Here is a 17,142-nt window from a genome sequence, read left to right as displayed (position 1 = left end):
TACCAAGTGTCTGAACATAGCCCTTTATAACAATAGAAGTTCTGACATTTTTTTGGATTTCCATTATTTAAACAGGATACACTCTGTACAACATAACATTTAAAGATCTCATAGCCCAGCCACCCCACACACAATTTTACCCTTTGTGCATTATGGAACTGGGCCATCTCTTAGTGCAATATGGTATTCACCATTCAAAAATATATCTGTACCCAGATTTAAATCTTGGAGTCAAATGATAAAAGTCATAACCACAGATGAATCACTTCAGCCACCAATAGAACAAAAATAAAAGGAACTACTGTATGAAGAGCTGGCAGCCAGCTGTGGAATGCACCTTGCATGCCACTCATGGGCCATCATTGCCAACTGTACATTCTTCCTTAGAGACGCTTCATTACTATATATTAAGGATATAGTTCATAATATAGACATCTCACTCAGCTCAGTCACAATACTAGTACTGAAAATTGATAATAGAAAAGCCCAAGCTTACCTAATGGTCTAGTGATGAAAAGCACCACCCAATGCAAAACAGCTGGTCCTATTACTAATTGGTGATCACCTCACCCTGTGTAATAGTCAGTCTGGTACAATTAGTGCCTCCTGATTGTGGGGTGGGATGGGTAGAAGAGGAAAGGGTATTAGAAAGGGATATGGCTCCAGCTTGCTGTTCAGTGACTGATGTTGTAAAGTGTATTGTTGTAGACAACAGTGTGCTCAGCTGTGGTGGTCTCCATAATTGAAAGGCTTAGCAACACTTAAGCTCACATAAAACTTGGGTTAGGTCCAGGAACACACATGCTGACCATGGAATCTTCGTTCAGCCCAGCATCAAAAGCCATCAGGAGTGGAAAGGAGACATTGTACAATTCAATCTAACACTAATAAAAACATTTCCTCAAACACACTATCAGTAACCAGTAGATATAAACAAAAATTGATGTTACAAAGAGGCTCAACATCTAACTCAACCACTGGTTTTACATTAGCACTGATAAGCTTGGACAAGTGCTGAATGCCCAGTATTTCTGAGTGAAGTAATATGGTAATAGTTCATTGAGTTAAAGCCACTGCCTTGAGCTTCACTATTCTGAAGTGGTAATAAATGTGGAAAGAATATGGACAAAGAATTTTGCCATTTTAGAAATGTTTGTGCTAGCACAGATTGTGTCTGCAAACTCCTATTTCAGTGATCTTTCTTCTTTGAAAAAGATTGTTCTTGAGTATGGCCAATGCTGCCAAGGAAGTACGTATTGCTTAATCCAAGTGTCCTGAGAGCATGAGGGGCCAACCACATGGTGTTGGGATCATAGTGGGATTGCAGTCATACATAAGCCAGACCAGTTGAGGCTAGGCCTCAAGGATGAACCAGTTGTGTTTTTAAACATAAAAACCAACAGCTTTCTTGGTGCCAGATTTGCAGAGTTCCATTTCACAATTTGACAAGTGACTTAAAGTCATGACCTCTGACTTTCTGGTCCAGAACCAGAACAACACTTCAATGTCCCAATATTACCTTCAAGTAGTAGTAGTCCAGTAAAGTCAAAAAAATAGTTTTGATATGCACCCATGGGGTCAGAGTCACATTCAATTGCAACATAAATCTGCCACGGCCAGATATGCTGATGAACCAAGTAGTTCAGCATGTCTCTACGGGGCCTAACATTTGAGAGATTTCCTGACTTGTACGGACTTCCTCTGCCATTGGTATATTAGTCAAAACAAAGTCACAAAACGTGACTGACAAATATTGGTGCATGTGGACTTTTTTTGCTGTAGAATTCACTTCATAGTACAACTGCTGTCACAGTACTTGAACTGTGGTATAATTGCAACAGGATGGAAGTGTCAAAATATGAACAAGGGCCAAGAGAAAGATGATCATAGGATGTGGAAGTATACCCCTCCCTTCCCAAACAGCAGGAATCTCCCAAAGTGGGAAATTTGCTCAATTCGGCAGCCAGAATGGAAACCAAAACACAAAATGGCAACAGAAATCCTTTCAATAATCTTAACTTTGACAGCTGAATGTCAATGATGCCTCACAGAGCCTTACAGAAAACCAAGGGCAACTAAGATCTAAAATTGGGAAGTGCGCGGAGGGGTGACCAGGAGGAGATGAAGCAACCTTAAGACTTGCACTGGAACAGCATAGGAGGTGAAAGAGGGAAGGGAATCACAGATAAATGGAATAGTCAGGGGAAAAGTAATGTCAAAAGAGGTGAGAGGATCACACTTTTGGTGAGTGTTAAGAGTTTGACGAATGGTCATCAACCCAAGCAGTTAATTATTTCTCTATCCACATATGCTGCTGAGTGTTTCTAGGCTGGTTTTCATTTTTTCTTCAAAAAAGTGTTGCAGCAAAGGCAATTTCAAGGTTAGATGCTCCTGAAGAGCGAAATGTGCTGTGGCAGTAATAGTCACTCTGGAAAACAGGCAGGAAAGAAATAGTACACTTGGTGCTTGGGTCACATTGTAGCTTGTAGAAATAGCAGATAAGTACCTGATAATGCAGCTTAGTACAGTAAAAGGTGAGAGTCTGTGACTGTGGGTAGAAGCAAAAGGCAGAGAATGTGGGATAGATGTGACCAACAGCTATCCCCAGTACAGTTAAGGAAAATCTGTTAAAAAAAGGAACCTTCTGAAGGAGTTCAGGTGCAGAAAATGTCACTATCAGAGCACTTGCAAATGATGATAAAGAAATGGGGGTGGGGGGGATTGTGGTGGAGATACAGTTTTTACAGGAAAAGATGCGGTTAAGAATTATATTTCTAAGAGCAGTGGAATATTTTTGCTTGAAGCACACAACAAAAATTCAACTGACACAGATGGAAAAGTAGGTCTAGCAAAAAGGGAGAGGTAAGTGAGACAAAGGTAGAACAAATAAAGCTGTGGGATGAAATGAGAAGTCCAATGAAGTTCACAAAAATCAAACTGAAAGTTGGCAGCAGCACCAGCATATAACAAATTAACCAGGAAATTGACTATTCTCTTCTCCCCTTTGATTTCTCATATCTCAACTGATCAGTCCTACGAAATTGCCTGACCATACCGGAGCTGATAAAGGTTCACATTAGCAACAGAAACTGTTTCATGTACTGATCAACTGGCTTCACATTCCTAGTTTTTATTTCAGATTTCCAAGTCATGATTTTCTTCAAAATTCAAGTTCAACAAGTATAGGTAATACAGTATTTTGAGGTAAAATAGATAACAATATATTCACTTGGAGGACAAATGGTCTGGTTCATAAGAACAGCAGGGAACTTATCGCTCCCCTCCGTCTCACATGCTTTCTGATATTCTCTATTCCTAAAGGCATTAAAACTCCTTGTTAGTTTACAGTTTCAAGGGGCCATTCTACATGCAAAAACCCGGATTTTTCATTGACATTTTGTGCACAACATTTGCTGGCAAGCAATCAGAAGGGAAAACTTTAGATGATTTTCTCCCCTCTAGCTTAAGAACCCATTATCAATTAACATCACTAGCTCAAGAATGATCAGAGAGCTGAACCTGGATGTTCCCAGTCTGTATGGCTCAGCTATTCACTGCTTTAATCAAGCTGAACCATTGGGGATACCCCAGCTATGTTGGATATCAAACTCACACACTCACTGACAGAGCTCAGCCTAATCCTGTTGCAAAGTTTCTTATATAATATGGCTTCTAGTTGGCAAAAACCAAACCCAGGATACTCTCTGAGAACAAGAGGCAAAAAATCACACCAACAACACTGTGAGCAGCTGACAATTAACACTGGAAGTTGTTGTTTACTGGTGGCTCTTGTGGTAAATGTGCTATAATTACTTTTAAACTCAAATATCTCATCAGGTATTACTTCAAAATAAGTATTGCTTTCTTCCCACTACCCCACCCCCCCAAAAAGATGCTGCACGAATGCAAGTTGTTTTGCAAAGCATGTTGAAGTGCTTCATATAAGGAAGGGGAAAACAGACACCAAGAAGAATTTAGAAAAGTTAGCTGAGGATTTTGAGGATGCTGTTAAAATGGGCAGAGACACAGCAAGTTCAGGAAGAGGGTTACAAAGCACAGGACTATGGTGGCTCAAAGTTCTGCAACTGATAGTGGACCAGGAGGGAGCAAAAATAGAACAGTGAAGGGATGTAAACCGAGACGGAGGACAGGAGCAGGATGCATAAGTATGATGTAGAAAGGTTCCGAGAAGGATTTAAAAATAATTGGGGACCGTGTGTCAATGGAGATTAATGAATGATAAGAAACAGCACTTAACATGGGATGGGGCAATTTGAGCAAACAAGTTTTTAAAAACAAGATGACATTCAAGTCATAGTAGCAGAAAGCTTTTACTGAGCAGATTTAACGAGGGGTATCGAGGGGGAAAATGGGGAAGGTGACAGAGGTGGCCACTGAATAAAGTCTTTGAGGAATGGCACCTTGAATGTTTTTGCCCAAGGTCACTGCTGGAATACGTAAGAACACTGAAGCATCACAAGCATCAATACTAAACCTTTGAGCTGTCTGAAAGAATTTCATTCAAAACCGGTATATACAGTACTAAAATAGATATACCAAACTTGATTCTTGAACTGTAACTTTGTCCACAAAGTGCACAATGACAACCTTTTGGGCTTGGGGCTGCTGCCACTAACTTCAGCAAAATATCTGAAAAGCTGACAACTAAAGTCAGATATTTGATCCAATGTTTTGTGTATGCTTCAACAGGGTCTGCCCAGGGTTTGACACGTGGATGAGCAGGGCCCACCTTATCCCTGCCCAATTTTGAGGAAAATAGTGGCAGCCCTAACAAGTCAGAACATTTTGATAAAATTTTGCAGCAACACTGTTATCCTCTGAAACAGAGCATTAAGCTTGGAATTCATTCAATATCTCAGTTCTGATCTTATTTGTGATATTTACAAAAAAGTAAATCTACCCAGGCAGAAAACATCTCTCACACGCTATCACAGTTATTCACTTTACATACATATACCAAGTCCTGTGCTTTCCTGAATAGCTTTTGATCATGGTTTTTGTTATAACTGCACAATACGTATATGTAAACAAGCTAAATACCAATGCAGTCTGGTCTGAATTACTATAGAACCTTGTCACCAGAGGGCGCTCTAGATAAAGAAACACTTACAATCATCATCTGCTCCTCTTTGTCCCCACTCTCCTTGATAATAATTCGCTCAATCTCCTGGTTAAGACCCTCAACACTGTTGCGGAATCGGGAAACCGTCGACTTGGAAATAGGAATTGCCACTGGAATCAAAACAGTCTTTGGAATGGGTGCCTAGAACACAATTTTTGAAACAGCACATCAGTACTGAGGAAATTACAAAGCTGCAAATAAATGCAAGTCACTTTAATATATGTAAGATCAATTCAAAGAAAAGGTAAAAGACACAACATTTTATTTACCAATGATCTATGTCAATTTTACAGGCTTCAAATCTCACACGAACAAAGGTTTGGCTATGGGGACATCAAGGGCAACTTTGACCTTTAGTAGAAGGCATGCAACCATTTGTGTTCTTATACTACTGCTTTTCCACTGAGGCTATGCCGCTTTCAATGTGTATTGATACAAGATCTGAAGAACAAATTGAGAATTGGGTTAGTGATCCAAAAGCTGTTGCCTAAACTCTTGTCCCACCAGGCCATCGTTGTCCTTCCTGACTTCTGTTACTCCCCTAAATGCAGAGCTTTCAAAATTAATCCCTCCAAGGTCTTACACCTCCCAACCTCATGCAGTATATGCTCCACAGTTCATTGTCCTGTGCATCCCTCCTTGCAGTGTTAACGGTCTGAACCCGCATCCCCACTTACCAAAACATCTTACAGCTGTCTAGGCTCTACTTTTCAATTCCCCTAAGCCTCTCCTTTCGGTCATGCTTTCTATCCAAAGTGAAGTGCCTTTGCATGCTTATTAACATCACCCACAGCAATGGCGCCAGCTTCCACATGTGATGACAACATCCAGCTCCACCTCTCTCAACCCTTTACTGCTTCCAGGCCAACAAACTTGTTCAACATCATATCTTTGATAGCCCAATTAGATTGGGAAGGTCAAGGTCATGAGCTGTGACTTCATCCACCTCGCTGGCGATTAGACAGAATCCCACTGTACATAATTTCGATGCCCTGTTTGACCATGTGCTTCTGACCTTCATGCCACCCACATCAGAAAGACTGCTAACTTCTGTCTCCATCCCTCCAGCCCTTATACACACCATTGCCACTTCCAGGCTCCATTCCAATACTCTCCTGGTTGGACTCGATCTTTAACAAACCAGCTCATTCAAATCTCTGCTTCTCATATTCAACCACATGCCATCCCTCTGCTCTTCCATCCCCCTTTCCTCCTTAAAACACACACCTTTCTGGCCAAGTTTTTGGGATTCCCTCCAACCATGTGACATGTTACTATCTTAAAATAACTTCATATAGTGCCTTTAAAAGCATCATTTGCTCTTTATGGTTATATTGGAGAGTATATTAGGGTAAGAATGCAAACCCACTCCCAGAAGGTACTCTCTTCAGTGCAGTAGTTCTAGCATTTTAGTTACTGGAGCAGTCATACTGAGGCCCTGACTAAGGCGCTGGGGACACAAATTCAAATTGCACCTGGTAGAATTTAAATTAAATTAATAAATAAATCTGGAATTAAAAGCTAGGCTCTGTACTGGTGACCATGAAGTTACTGGATTGCTGCAAAAGCCCATCTGGTTCACTAATGTCCTTTCGGGATGAAAATTTGCCATCCTTATCCAGCCTGACCTTCATGTGATTCCAGACTCTCAGCAATGTGGTTAGTTCTTTAACTACTCTCTGAAGTGGCCCAGCAAGCCAGCTGTACTAAACCGCTACAGAAAAGTCGAAAAAGGAATAGAAACATAGAAAATAGGAGTATGCCATTCAGCCCTTCAAGCCTGCTCCATCATTCATGATCATGGCTGATCATCCAACTCAATAGCCTGCTCCCACTTTCTCCCCATATCCTTGGTTCCCTTTTGCCCCAAGAGCTATATCTAACTCCTTCTTGAAAATGTAAATTCCACAGGCTCACCACTCTCTGGGTGAAGATGTTTCTACTCATCTCAGTCCTAAATGGTCTACCCCGTATCCTCAGACTGTGACCCCTGGTTCTGGGCTCCCCCACAATCGGGAACATCCTTCCTGCATCCACCCTGTCTAGTCCTGTTAGAATTTTATAGGTTTCTATGAGATCCCCCCTCATTCTTCTGAACACCAGCGAATTTAATCCTAACCGACTCAATCTCTCCTCAGAGATAAAAACAAAAAGCTAAAAACTACTGCGGATGCTGGAAATCCAAAACAAAAACAGAATTACCTGGAAAAACTCAGCAGGTCTGGCAGCGTCGGTGGAGAAAAAAACAGTTGACGTTTCGAGTCCTCATGACCCTTCAGCAGAACTGAAGTATAGTTAGGAGAGAGGTGAAATATAAGCTGGTCTAAGGTGGGGGGCGGGGGGAGAGAGAAGTTGAGGGTGGGGTGGTTGTAGGGATAAGCCAGCAGTGATAGGAGCAGATAATCAAAAGATGTCACAGACAAAAGGATCAAAGAGGTGTTGAAGGTGGTGATATTACCTAAGAAAAGTGCTAATTAAGAATGGATGGCAGGATACTCAAGGTACAGCTCTAGTGGGGGTGGGGTGGAAAGACTAACTAATCTACAACTAATACTTTGTTAGTCTTTCCACCCCACCCCCACTAGAGCTGTAACTTGAGTATCCTGCCATCCATTCTTAATTAGCACTTTTCTTAGATAATATCACCACCTTCAACACCTCTTTGATCCTTTTGTCTGTGACATCTTTTGATTATCTGCTCCTATCACTGCTTGCTTATCCCTACAACCACCCCACCCTCAACTTCTCTCTCCCCCCGCCCTCCACCTTAGACCAGCTTATATTTCACCTCTCTCCTAACTATACTTCAGTTCTGCCGAAGGGTCATGAGGACTCGAAACATCAACTGTTTTCTTCTCCACCGACGCTGCCAGACCTGCTGAGTTTTTCCAGGTAATTCTGTTTTTGTTTTCAATCTCTCCTCATATGTTAGTCACACCATCCCAGGAATCAGTCTGGTAAACCTTCGCTGCACTCCCTCTTTAGCAAGAGCATCCTTCCTCAGATAAGGAAACCAAAACTGCACACAATATTCCAAGTGTAATCTCACCAAGGCCCTGTATAATTGCAGCAAGACATCCTTGCTCCTGTACCCGAATCCTCTTGCTATGAAGGCCAACATACCATTTGCCTTTTTTACCGCTTGCTGCACCTGCATGCTTACCTTCAGCGACTGGTGTTCAAGGACACCTAGGTCTCATACATTCCTCTCTCTCAATTTATAGTCATTCAGATAATATCTGCCTTCCTGTTTTTGCTACCAAAGTGGATAACCTCACATTTATCCACATTATACTGCATCTGCCATGCATTTGCCCACTCAGCTTGTCCAAATCACACTAAAGCATCTCTGCATCCTCCTCACAGCTCACCCTCCCACCCAGCTTTGTCTCATCTACAAATTTGGAGATATTACATTTAGCTCCCTCATCTAAATCATTTATATATATTGTGAATAGCTGGGGTCCCAGCACCGATCCCTGTGGTTCCCCACTAGTCACTGCCTGCCATTTGGAAAAGACCCATTTATTCCTACTCTTTGTTTCCTGTCTGCCAACCAGTTTTCTACCCATCTCAATGCACTAACCCCAATCCCATGCGCTTTAATTTTACAAACTAATCTCTTATGTGGGGCTTTGTCAAAAGCCTACTGAAAGTCCAAATAAACCACATCAACTGGCTCCCCCTCATCAACTCTACTAGTTACATCCTCAAAAAATTCCAGTAGATTTGTCAAGCATGATTTCCCTTTCGTAAATCCATGCTGACTCTGTCCGATTCTGCCACTGTTTTCCAAATGCTCAGCTATTAAATCTTTTATAATGGACTCTAGAATTTTCCCCACTATCGACATCAGGCTGACTGGTCTATAATTCCCTGCTTTCTCTCTATCTCCCTTTTTAAATAGTTGGGTTACATTAGCTACCCTCCAATCTGTTCCAGAGTCTATAGAATCTCACATAAATAAAACTGGAAGGTCCATATGGGGTCAACCTTCACGCCGGAATTGACATGGCACACCCAAATGACTCTGCAGAGTTCTCCTTACTGATATCTGTAAGCTTGTACGAGAATCAGGAGAATGGTCCCAGAAATTAGTCAAGCAACAGCCTGACAATCATATTCATTAAACAATACCTTACATCCAGTATCTCAGACTCCAACGGCATTCCTGGGTATAACCTGTGCCACCGACAGAATAGACCAGTGGTGGCACAGTAGGAGTGGTATACAGTAGGAGTGGTATACAGTAGGAGTGGTATACAGTAGGAGTGGTATACAGTAGGAGTGGTATACAGTAGGAGTGGTATACAGTAGGAGTTCCCCTGAGAGTCCTCTACATTCACTCTGGATACCATGAAGTTCGTAGCACCAATTCAGAAACGAGCCAGGTAATCAGTACTCTCTGTTGGACACTACTTGGAAGGAGGGCGGCTCTTGACAGAGTGGATGCAGAGAGGATGTTTCCTCTTTTGGGAGAATCTAGAACTAGGGGTCACTGTTTAAAAATAAGGGGTCGCCCATTTATAAAAGAGATGAGGTGAAATTTTTTCTCTGAGGGTCATAATTCACAGAATCATAGAATTTTAACAGCACAGGAGGCAGCCATTGGGCCTATCGTGTCTGCACCAGCTCTCCAAATGAGCATTAATGACCTAGTGCCATTGCCTTGCCTTTTCCCCGTACCCATGCACATTATTTGAATAGAAACAATCTTCTAATGTCCTCTTGAATGCCTTGATTGAACCTGCCTCCACCACACTTCCAGGCAGTGCTTTCCAGACCCGAACCACTCGTGCGAAGAAGTTTTTTCTCACATCACACTTGCTTCTTTTGCAAATCACTTTAAATCTGTGCTCTCTCATTCTTGATCCTTTTACAAGCAAGAACAGCTTCTCCCCATCTACTTTGTCCAGCCCCCTCATGATTTTGAGCATCTCTATCAAACCTTCTCTAAGCTTTCTTCTCTCCAAGGAGAACAGTCCCAACCTCTCCAATCTATTCTCATAGCTGAAATTTCTCATCCCTGGAACCATTCCTGTAAACCTCTTCTGCGCTCTCTCCAATGTGTTCACATCCTTCCTATAACGTGGCACCCAGATTGTGCACAATACTCCAGCTGAGGTCTAATCAGTGTCTTATATAAATTCAGCACAACCACCTTGCATATTAATAAAGCCCAGGATACTATATCCTTTACTAACCGCTCTCTCCACCTGTCCTGCCACCTTCAATGATCTATGCACATATACACCCAGGTCTTTCTGCTCCTGCACCCCCTTCAAAATTTCACCCCTTATTTTATATTGTCTGTCCATGTTCTTCCTACCAAAATGTATCATCTCACACTTATCCACATTGGACTTCATCTGCTACCTATCTGCCCATTCCATCAACCTGTCTACGTCCTTTTGAAGTTCTACACTGTTCTTCTCGCAGTTTACAACACTCCCAAGCTTCGTATCATCCACAAGCTTCGATATCGTCCCCTGCACACCAAGATCTAGACCATTAATATATCATCAGGAGAAGCAAGGTTCCCAACACCGGCCCCTGGGGAACTCCACTACAAACCTGGCTCCAATTTGAAAATTATCCATTGACCTTTACTCTCTGCTTCCTATATTTCAGCTATGAGCAATAGCTTTTCTCACAAGTCTGTTGTATGGCACCGTATCAAATGCCTTTTGAAAGTCCATGTACACCACATCACCAGCATTACCTTCATCAACCTTTTCTATCTCTTCAAAAAACTCCAGCAAATTAGTTAAACACGATTTCCCCTTGAGAAATCCATGCTGGCTCTTCCTTATCAACCCATATCTTTCCATGTGACTATTAATTCTATCCCGAATAATTGTTTCTGGAATCTTGCCCACCACCGAAGTTAAACTGACTGGTCTGTAATTGCTGGGCTTAACCCTTACAACCTTTGAACAAGGGGCTAATGTTTGCAATTCTCCAGTCTTCTGGCACCACCCCCGAGTCCAGGGAAGACTGAAAGATTATGGCCAGTGCCCCTGCACTTTCTGCTCTCACTTCCTTCAATATCCTTGGATGAGTTTCTTCATCTGTCACCATGGCCTGGGTAGCATCTACCTCCCTTGGTAAAGACAGATGCAAAGTATTCATTTAATACCTCAGCCATGGCCCCTTCGCCATGTGTAAATTCTCTTTTAGGTCCCAAAAGACCCTACTCCTCCTTTTACTATTTATATGCCTATAGAAGACTTCAGGATTCCCCCTTATGTTGGCTGTCAGTCTTTTCTCATAGTTCCTCCTTGCTTCGCTAATATGCTTTTTCACCTCCCCTCTGAACCTTCTGTATTGCTCTTGGTTCTCAATTGTAATTTCTATCTAACACCTGTTGCAAGCATAGTTTTTCTTCTTCATCTTAATTTCTATCTCCTTTTTCATCCAAGGAGCTCTGGATTTGTTTGCCCTAGCTTTCCCTTTGATGGAATATACCTTGACTGTGCCCAAACCAATTTTTTTTTTTGAAGGTAGCCCATTGTTCAGCTACAGTTTTTCCTGCCAATCTTTTGTTCCAGTCTATCTGGCCCAGCTCCGTTCTTGCCCCAAAGTTGGCTCTCGTCCTGTTAATTTTTCTTACTCTGGATTGTCTATCTTCATTTTCTATCATCCTAAAACGTACAATACAATGATCACTGTCTCCTAAATGTTACCCATTGACACTTGATCTACTTGGCCCACCTCATTTCCAAGAACCAGGTCCAACAGTGTGTCTTTTCTCGTTGGGTTAGACACATACTGCTGTAGAAAATGTTCCTGAACACAAGCTAAGAACTTTGCCCCTCTCCGCCCTTTACACTATCACTGTCCCAGTCTACATTTGCGTAATTAAAGTCACCCATTATAACTACTCTATAATGCTTGCATCTCTCTGCAATTTTCCTGCAGATTTGTTTATCTGCATCCTTCTCAGTGTTTGGCGGTCTAAAGGCTACACCGAGCAATGTAAATGTGCCCTTTTTGTTCCTTAGCTCTAGTCAAATTGATTCTGTCCTTGAACCCTCTGGGACATCCTCTTTCACCAGAACTGCAATGCTCTCCTTAACTAATTCCGCCATCCCTCCTCTTTTCTTATTTTTCTGAACGCTTTGTATCCAGGAATATTTAACAGCCAGTTCTGCCTTTCCTTGAGCCAGGTCTGTGCTAGCGGCACATCATCATATTTCCACATGGCAATCTGCGCCTGTAACTCCCCGATCTTATTGACAACACTCGGTGCATTCACATAAATGAATGGTAACCCTGATTTAGACTTTGTTACTTTCTCCCTCACCCCGACTCCACCTATTAACTTACTATTCTCTATTCTAGTGTTACCTGTCTTTCCCAGTATTTTGTGCACTCTGGTATTCCTCTCTAATATTCCGTCCTGGTTCCCACATCCCTGCCGAGTTAGTTTAAAGCCCTCCTCAACAGCACTTGCAAAATTCCCCACAAGGAACTCAGTCCCAGTTCTATTCAGGTGCAACCCATCCGGCTTGTACAGGTGCCATCTTCCCCAGAGCCAGTGCCAGGGTCCCAGGAATCTAAAGCCCTCCCTCCTGTGCCATCTTTCCAGCCACGTATTCACCTGCCTTATCCTATTTCTGTACTCACTGGCACGTGGCACCAGAAGTGATCCAGAGATTACTACATTGGAGGTCCTGCTTGCTAATTTTCTACCTAGCTCCATAAATTCTGACTGCAGGACCACATCCCCCTTCCTACCTAAGTCATTAGTACCAACGTGGACCATGACCTCTGGCTGTTCACTCTCCCCCAGAAGAATGTCCCGCAGCGTCTCCGTGATGTCCTTGACTCTGGCACCAGGGAGGCAACATACCATCCTGGAGTCACGTCTACGGCCACAGAAACGCCTGTCTGTTCCCCTGGCCAATGAATCCCCTATCACTATTGTCTTCCTTTCTTCTTCCTCCCCTCCTGCACAGTCAAGCCACTTGTGGTGCCACAAACCCGCTCTGACTGCACTCCTCTGAAGAACCAACACCCAGCTTCCAAAACAGAAAACCAATTGGTGAGTGGGGCTGCAGGGGTCTCCTGCACTACCTGTCTACTTCTCCTGGACTGTCTGTTGGTCACTCATTCCCTCTGTGTCTCCAGGCCCTTAAGCTGCAGTGCGACCACCTCTCTGAACACGCTATCCACGTAGCTCTCAGCCTTGTGGATGCGCCACAGTGACTCCAGCTGCCACTCGAGCTCTGAAGCCCGAAGCTCAAGTTTCTGCAGCTGGCAGCATGTCCTGCACATGTGGTCATCTAGGACACCAGTAGCGTCCATGACTTTGCACATATTACAGGACATGCATTCCACTCGATTGCGCTGCCCTGCCATGTCTTAACTCTACTTCCCTTACATTAACTTTATTCTGCTTTGGGTTATTTATGTTACATTATCATATTGGTCGTAAATTTCCCTTATTCCTGGCACTTCTCAGTTAAATCCAAATATAGCTACTTGTTTATTATTACACTTTTCTAGTTTACTCATCAGGTCCTACTTACCAAAGCTGCCTCTCCTTTCTGAGGAGCACCTCCTCCCTCCTCACCAAGCTCCAACTGAAGCACTCCACTGCAGCCTAAAACAGCACTCGGTGCAAAGTCAGCACTCTAAGATCCTACTTTTATATGCTCTGAACCTAGCCTCTGGAAACCTGATTGAGACAGTTATTTAATTAACTAGTTGCAGCTGCAAGCAGAGCCTGCATGAGCCTTGTTTTAAGGCTGGACTAAAACTCACTTTCTTCCAACCCCCCAACAGCAACTTTTAGTTAATTGCTAAATTAAATAAAGACTAGACACCAAACTCCAACATAAGCACTCTACTGCAGCCCAAAACAGCATTCCAGTGCAGACAAAGTCAGCACTAAAGGTGAACACTCTTCCTGAAAAGGCAGTGGAAGCAGAGAGTATGAACATTTTTAAGGCAGGGGTGGATAGATTCTCGGTAAGCAAGGGGGTGATAGGTTATTGGGGGTAAGCAGGATACAGATTTGAGGCTACGATCTGAATGGCCATGATCTTATTAAATGGCGGAGCAGGCTCAAGGGGCCAAATGGCCTACTCCTTGTTTGCATGTCCATAAGCAAAGGGGAATCAGGTCACAAAACGTAATCTGGGTGCAGGACTTCAATGCCCACCACCAAGAGTGGCTCGGTAGTATTACTATGAACAAACTGGACATACCTGCCAGACTAAGCTGCGACAGTTGGTGAGGGAGCCAAGATTGAAAAGCCTCCTTGACCTCGCCCTCACCAATATGTTGCAATTACATCTGTAATGCATCTGTCCATGACAGTATTGGTAGGAGTGATTAACACACAGTCCCTGGAGGGTACTATCCATCCTGTTGTATGGTACTACTACAATGGTGAATTCCTCAAAGTAGTGTCCAAGACCCAGCCACCTCGAGCTGCTCCATAATCTCACCTCCCCTTCATCATAAGGTAAGACATGGAGATTTACACTGATGATCTCACAGTGTTCAGTAGGATTCATGACTTCTCAGATGCTGAAGCAGTCCATGTCCACATTCAGCAAGTCCTGGACAACATTCAGGCCTGGGTAGTTAAGAGGTAGGTAAATTCACACCGCACAAGTGCCAGGCAAAGACTATCTTCAACAAGAGATAATCTAACCATTTCCCCTTGACATTCAACAGCATCACCATTGCCGAAAGCCCCACCATAAACACCCTGACGGTTACCATTGACCAACTGCAGCAGCTATATAAACACTGTGGCTACAAGAGCAAGTCAAGAGGCTGGGAACTCTGTGGCTTCCAAAGGCTGTCCACCATCTACAAGGCACAAGTCAAGAGTGTGACAGAATACTCTCCACTTGCCTGTATGAGTGCAGCTCCAACAAAACTCAAGCTCAACATCATCCAGGACAAAGCATCCGGCTTGATGGGCAGCCAATCCATCACCTTAAACATCCACTCCCTCCACCACTGGCACACAGTGGCAGCAATGTATACCATATACAAGATGCACTGCAGCAAGTTGCCATGCCTTCGCAATAGCACCTTTCAACTCCACAACCTCTGCCATTCAGAACGACAAGGGCAGCAGACGCATGTGAACACCACTACCTGCATGTTCCCTTCCAAGCCCCACACCATCCTGATTTGGAACTATAGCACCGTTCCTTCACTGTCATTGGTTTAGAAACCTGGAATTCTCAGTACTGTGGTTGAACCTACACCTGATGGACTCAGCAGTTCAAGAGACAGCCACCGCCATCTTCTCAAAGGAGATTGGCAGTAAATAATGGCCTTGCCAGCAATGCTCACATTCCATGAAAAAAAGGTTGGTTTGAATATAGAATTAAGGCTCTTCCAGCATTAAATAAATGTAGTCCAAGGTAGTCAGATATTTCTCAGCACCAATACTTAGAGCGCACCAACCATGTATAATTACATGAAGTCTATAAAAATTGATGAGACACGAGGACAAATATGGACCTCTCAATCATGATTTAAGATATTGATTCTGCTGCACAAGATAGCCACAACAGGAGTTAAAAAGATTAAATACCATTTCCTAGAACTGATGACAACTGAAATTGCTGATCTTAACCAGAATGGTAGCAGGGTTGCTCATCATTGCTGTTCAAAAATCACCGATGAAACTACAGGTTACAATCTGGCTGGATTGCAACAGCTGCATTGTCAAGCAGCCTACCTACATTCTCTGCCCAGTTTGTCTTAAAGAATGGTTATTTGAGCAAGTACTTCTGACAATAACTGGCACCATGGAACCTTACCTCAGCAGGAGTCAATCCTTTCATGATAGGAAAAGTGGGGGGCAGGGGAAAGAGATGAAAATCTGATTTTAAAAATGTATCCTTGGGGGATGTGGGTACCACTGGCAACTCATCACTTATTTTCCACCTTAAATTGCACTGAAAAGTTGGTAGTGATTCTTCTTCTTGAACCACTGCAATCTATCTGCTAAAAACAATGTTGTAAGGGAGGGTGTTTTGGGAATTTGGCTCAGCAACAGGGAAGACATAGCAATACATGTCCAAGTCAGAGGTGGAGGTAATGCTGTTTCCATGCACTTGAGCTTCTCTTTGGTGAAGCATATGGGTTTGGGAAGTGCTGCTGAGGGACTCTTTGCAAGTTGCTGCAGTACATCTCCTAGATGGTACACACTGTAGCCACTGTACCACAGTGGTGAGTGTTTAGGCTAGTGGATTTGGTGCTGATCAAACAGAATGCTTTGTCCTCGATCATTGTTGCAGCTGCACTCAAGGCAAGTGGACAGCATTTCATCAGACTTCTGATGTGCCTCGTAAGTGATAGAGGTATTAGAAAGTCAGGAGGTGAGCCACTTGCTGCAGAATACACAGCCTCTGACCTGGTCTGGATGAAATAGTATTTGTGATTGCTTTAGAGAAAGTTTCTGGCCAACGGTGACGGCCAGGGTGTTGATGGTGGGGTATTTGGTGATGGTAATGCGATTAAATGTCATGGAGAGATTGTTATGTCTTCTCTTGTTGGAGATGATCATTACCTGACACTTGCGACACAAACGTTACATGCCATTTATTAGCTCAAGTCTGGTTGTTGTCCAAACTTTGCAACATATGGGCATGAACTGCTTCATTATCTGAGGAATTGCAAATGGCACTGTACACTACCAGAGAACAGTTCTACCTCTGATATCAAGATGGAGGGCAGGTCATTGATGAAGCAACTGAAGAGGCTGTGCAAAGGATGCTTCCTTGAGGAATTCCTGCAGCAATGTACAGGGCTCAGATGATTAGCCTCCAATGACCACAAGCATTTTCCTTAGCTCTCCACTCTATCAAGAATCTCAATGAGTGGAGCAGCTCTTTCGCATGTGGGGGAGGGAGGAGCCTGCATGGCTCGTGAAATCAATATTTTCAGCAGAAGGTAAAGGTTGCATTTCCTGTGGAGCTTTAACCCCCTCCCCAAATCCATTTTCCGATAATAAACCTTTT

At 43.2% G+C, this 17,142-nt stretch overlaps 1 protein-coding gene across 3 annotated transcripts in view; it reads right to left on the bottom strand.

Annotated features, from left to right (window-relative positions):
* The window catches only part of LOC144686428 (protein FAM117B-like), a 254,598-nt gene that overhangs the window by 45,852 nt on the left and 191,604 nt on the right, over positions 1-17,142 (bottom strand). For all 3 annotated transcript variants that reach the window (XM_078551621.1, XM_078551622.1, XM_078551623.1), the window contains one exon: positions 5,132-5,284. In XM_078551621.1, the coding sequence (XP_078407747.1) occupies positions 5,132-5,284 (153 nt within the window). The remainder of the gene's footprint in view (positions 1-5,131; positions 5,285-17,142) is intronic.

The sequence above is a fragment of the Cetorhinus maximus genome, chromosome 11 (genome assembly GCF_964194155.1).
Source record: "Cetorhinus maximus chromosome 11, sCetMax3.hap1.1, whole genome shotgun sequence".
Taxonomy (NCBI): domain Eukaryota; kingdom Metazoa; phylum Chordata; class Chondrichthyes; order Lamniformes; family Cetorhinidae; genus Cetorhinus; species Cetorhinus maximus.
The sequence above is the reverse complement of the archived record's forward strand: the minus strand, read 5'-3'. Positions and strand labels throughout refer to the sequence as shown.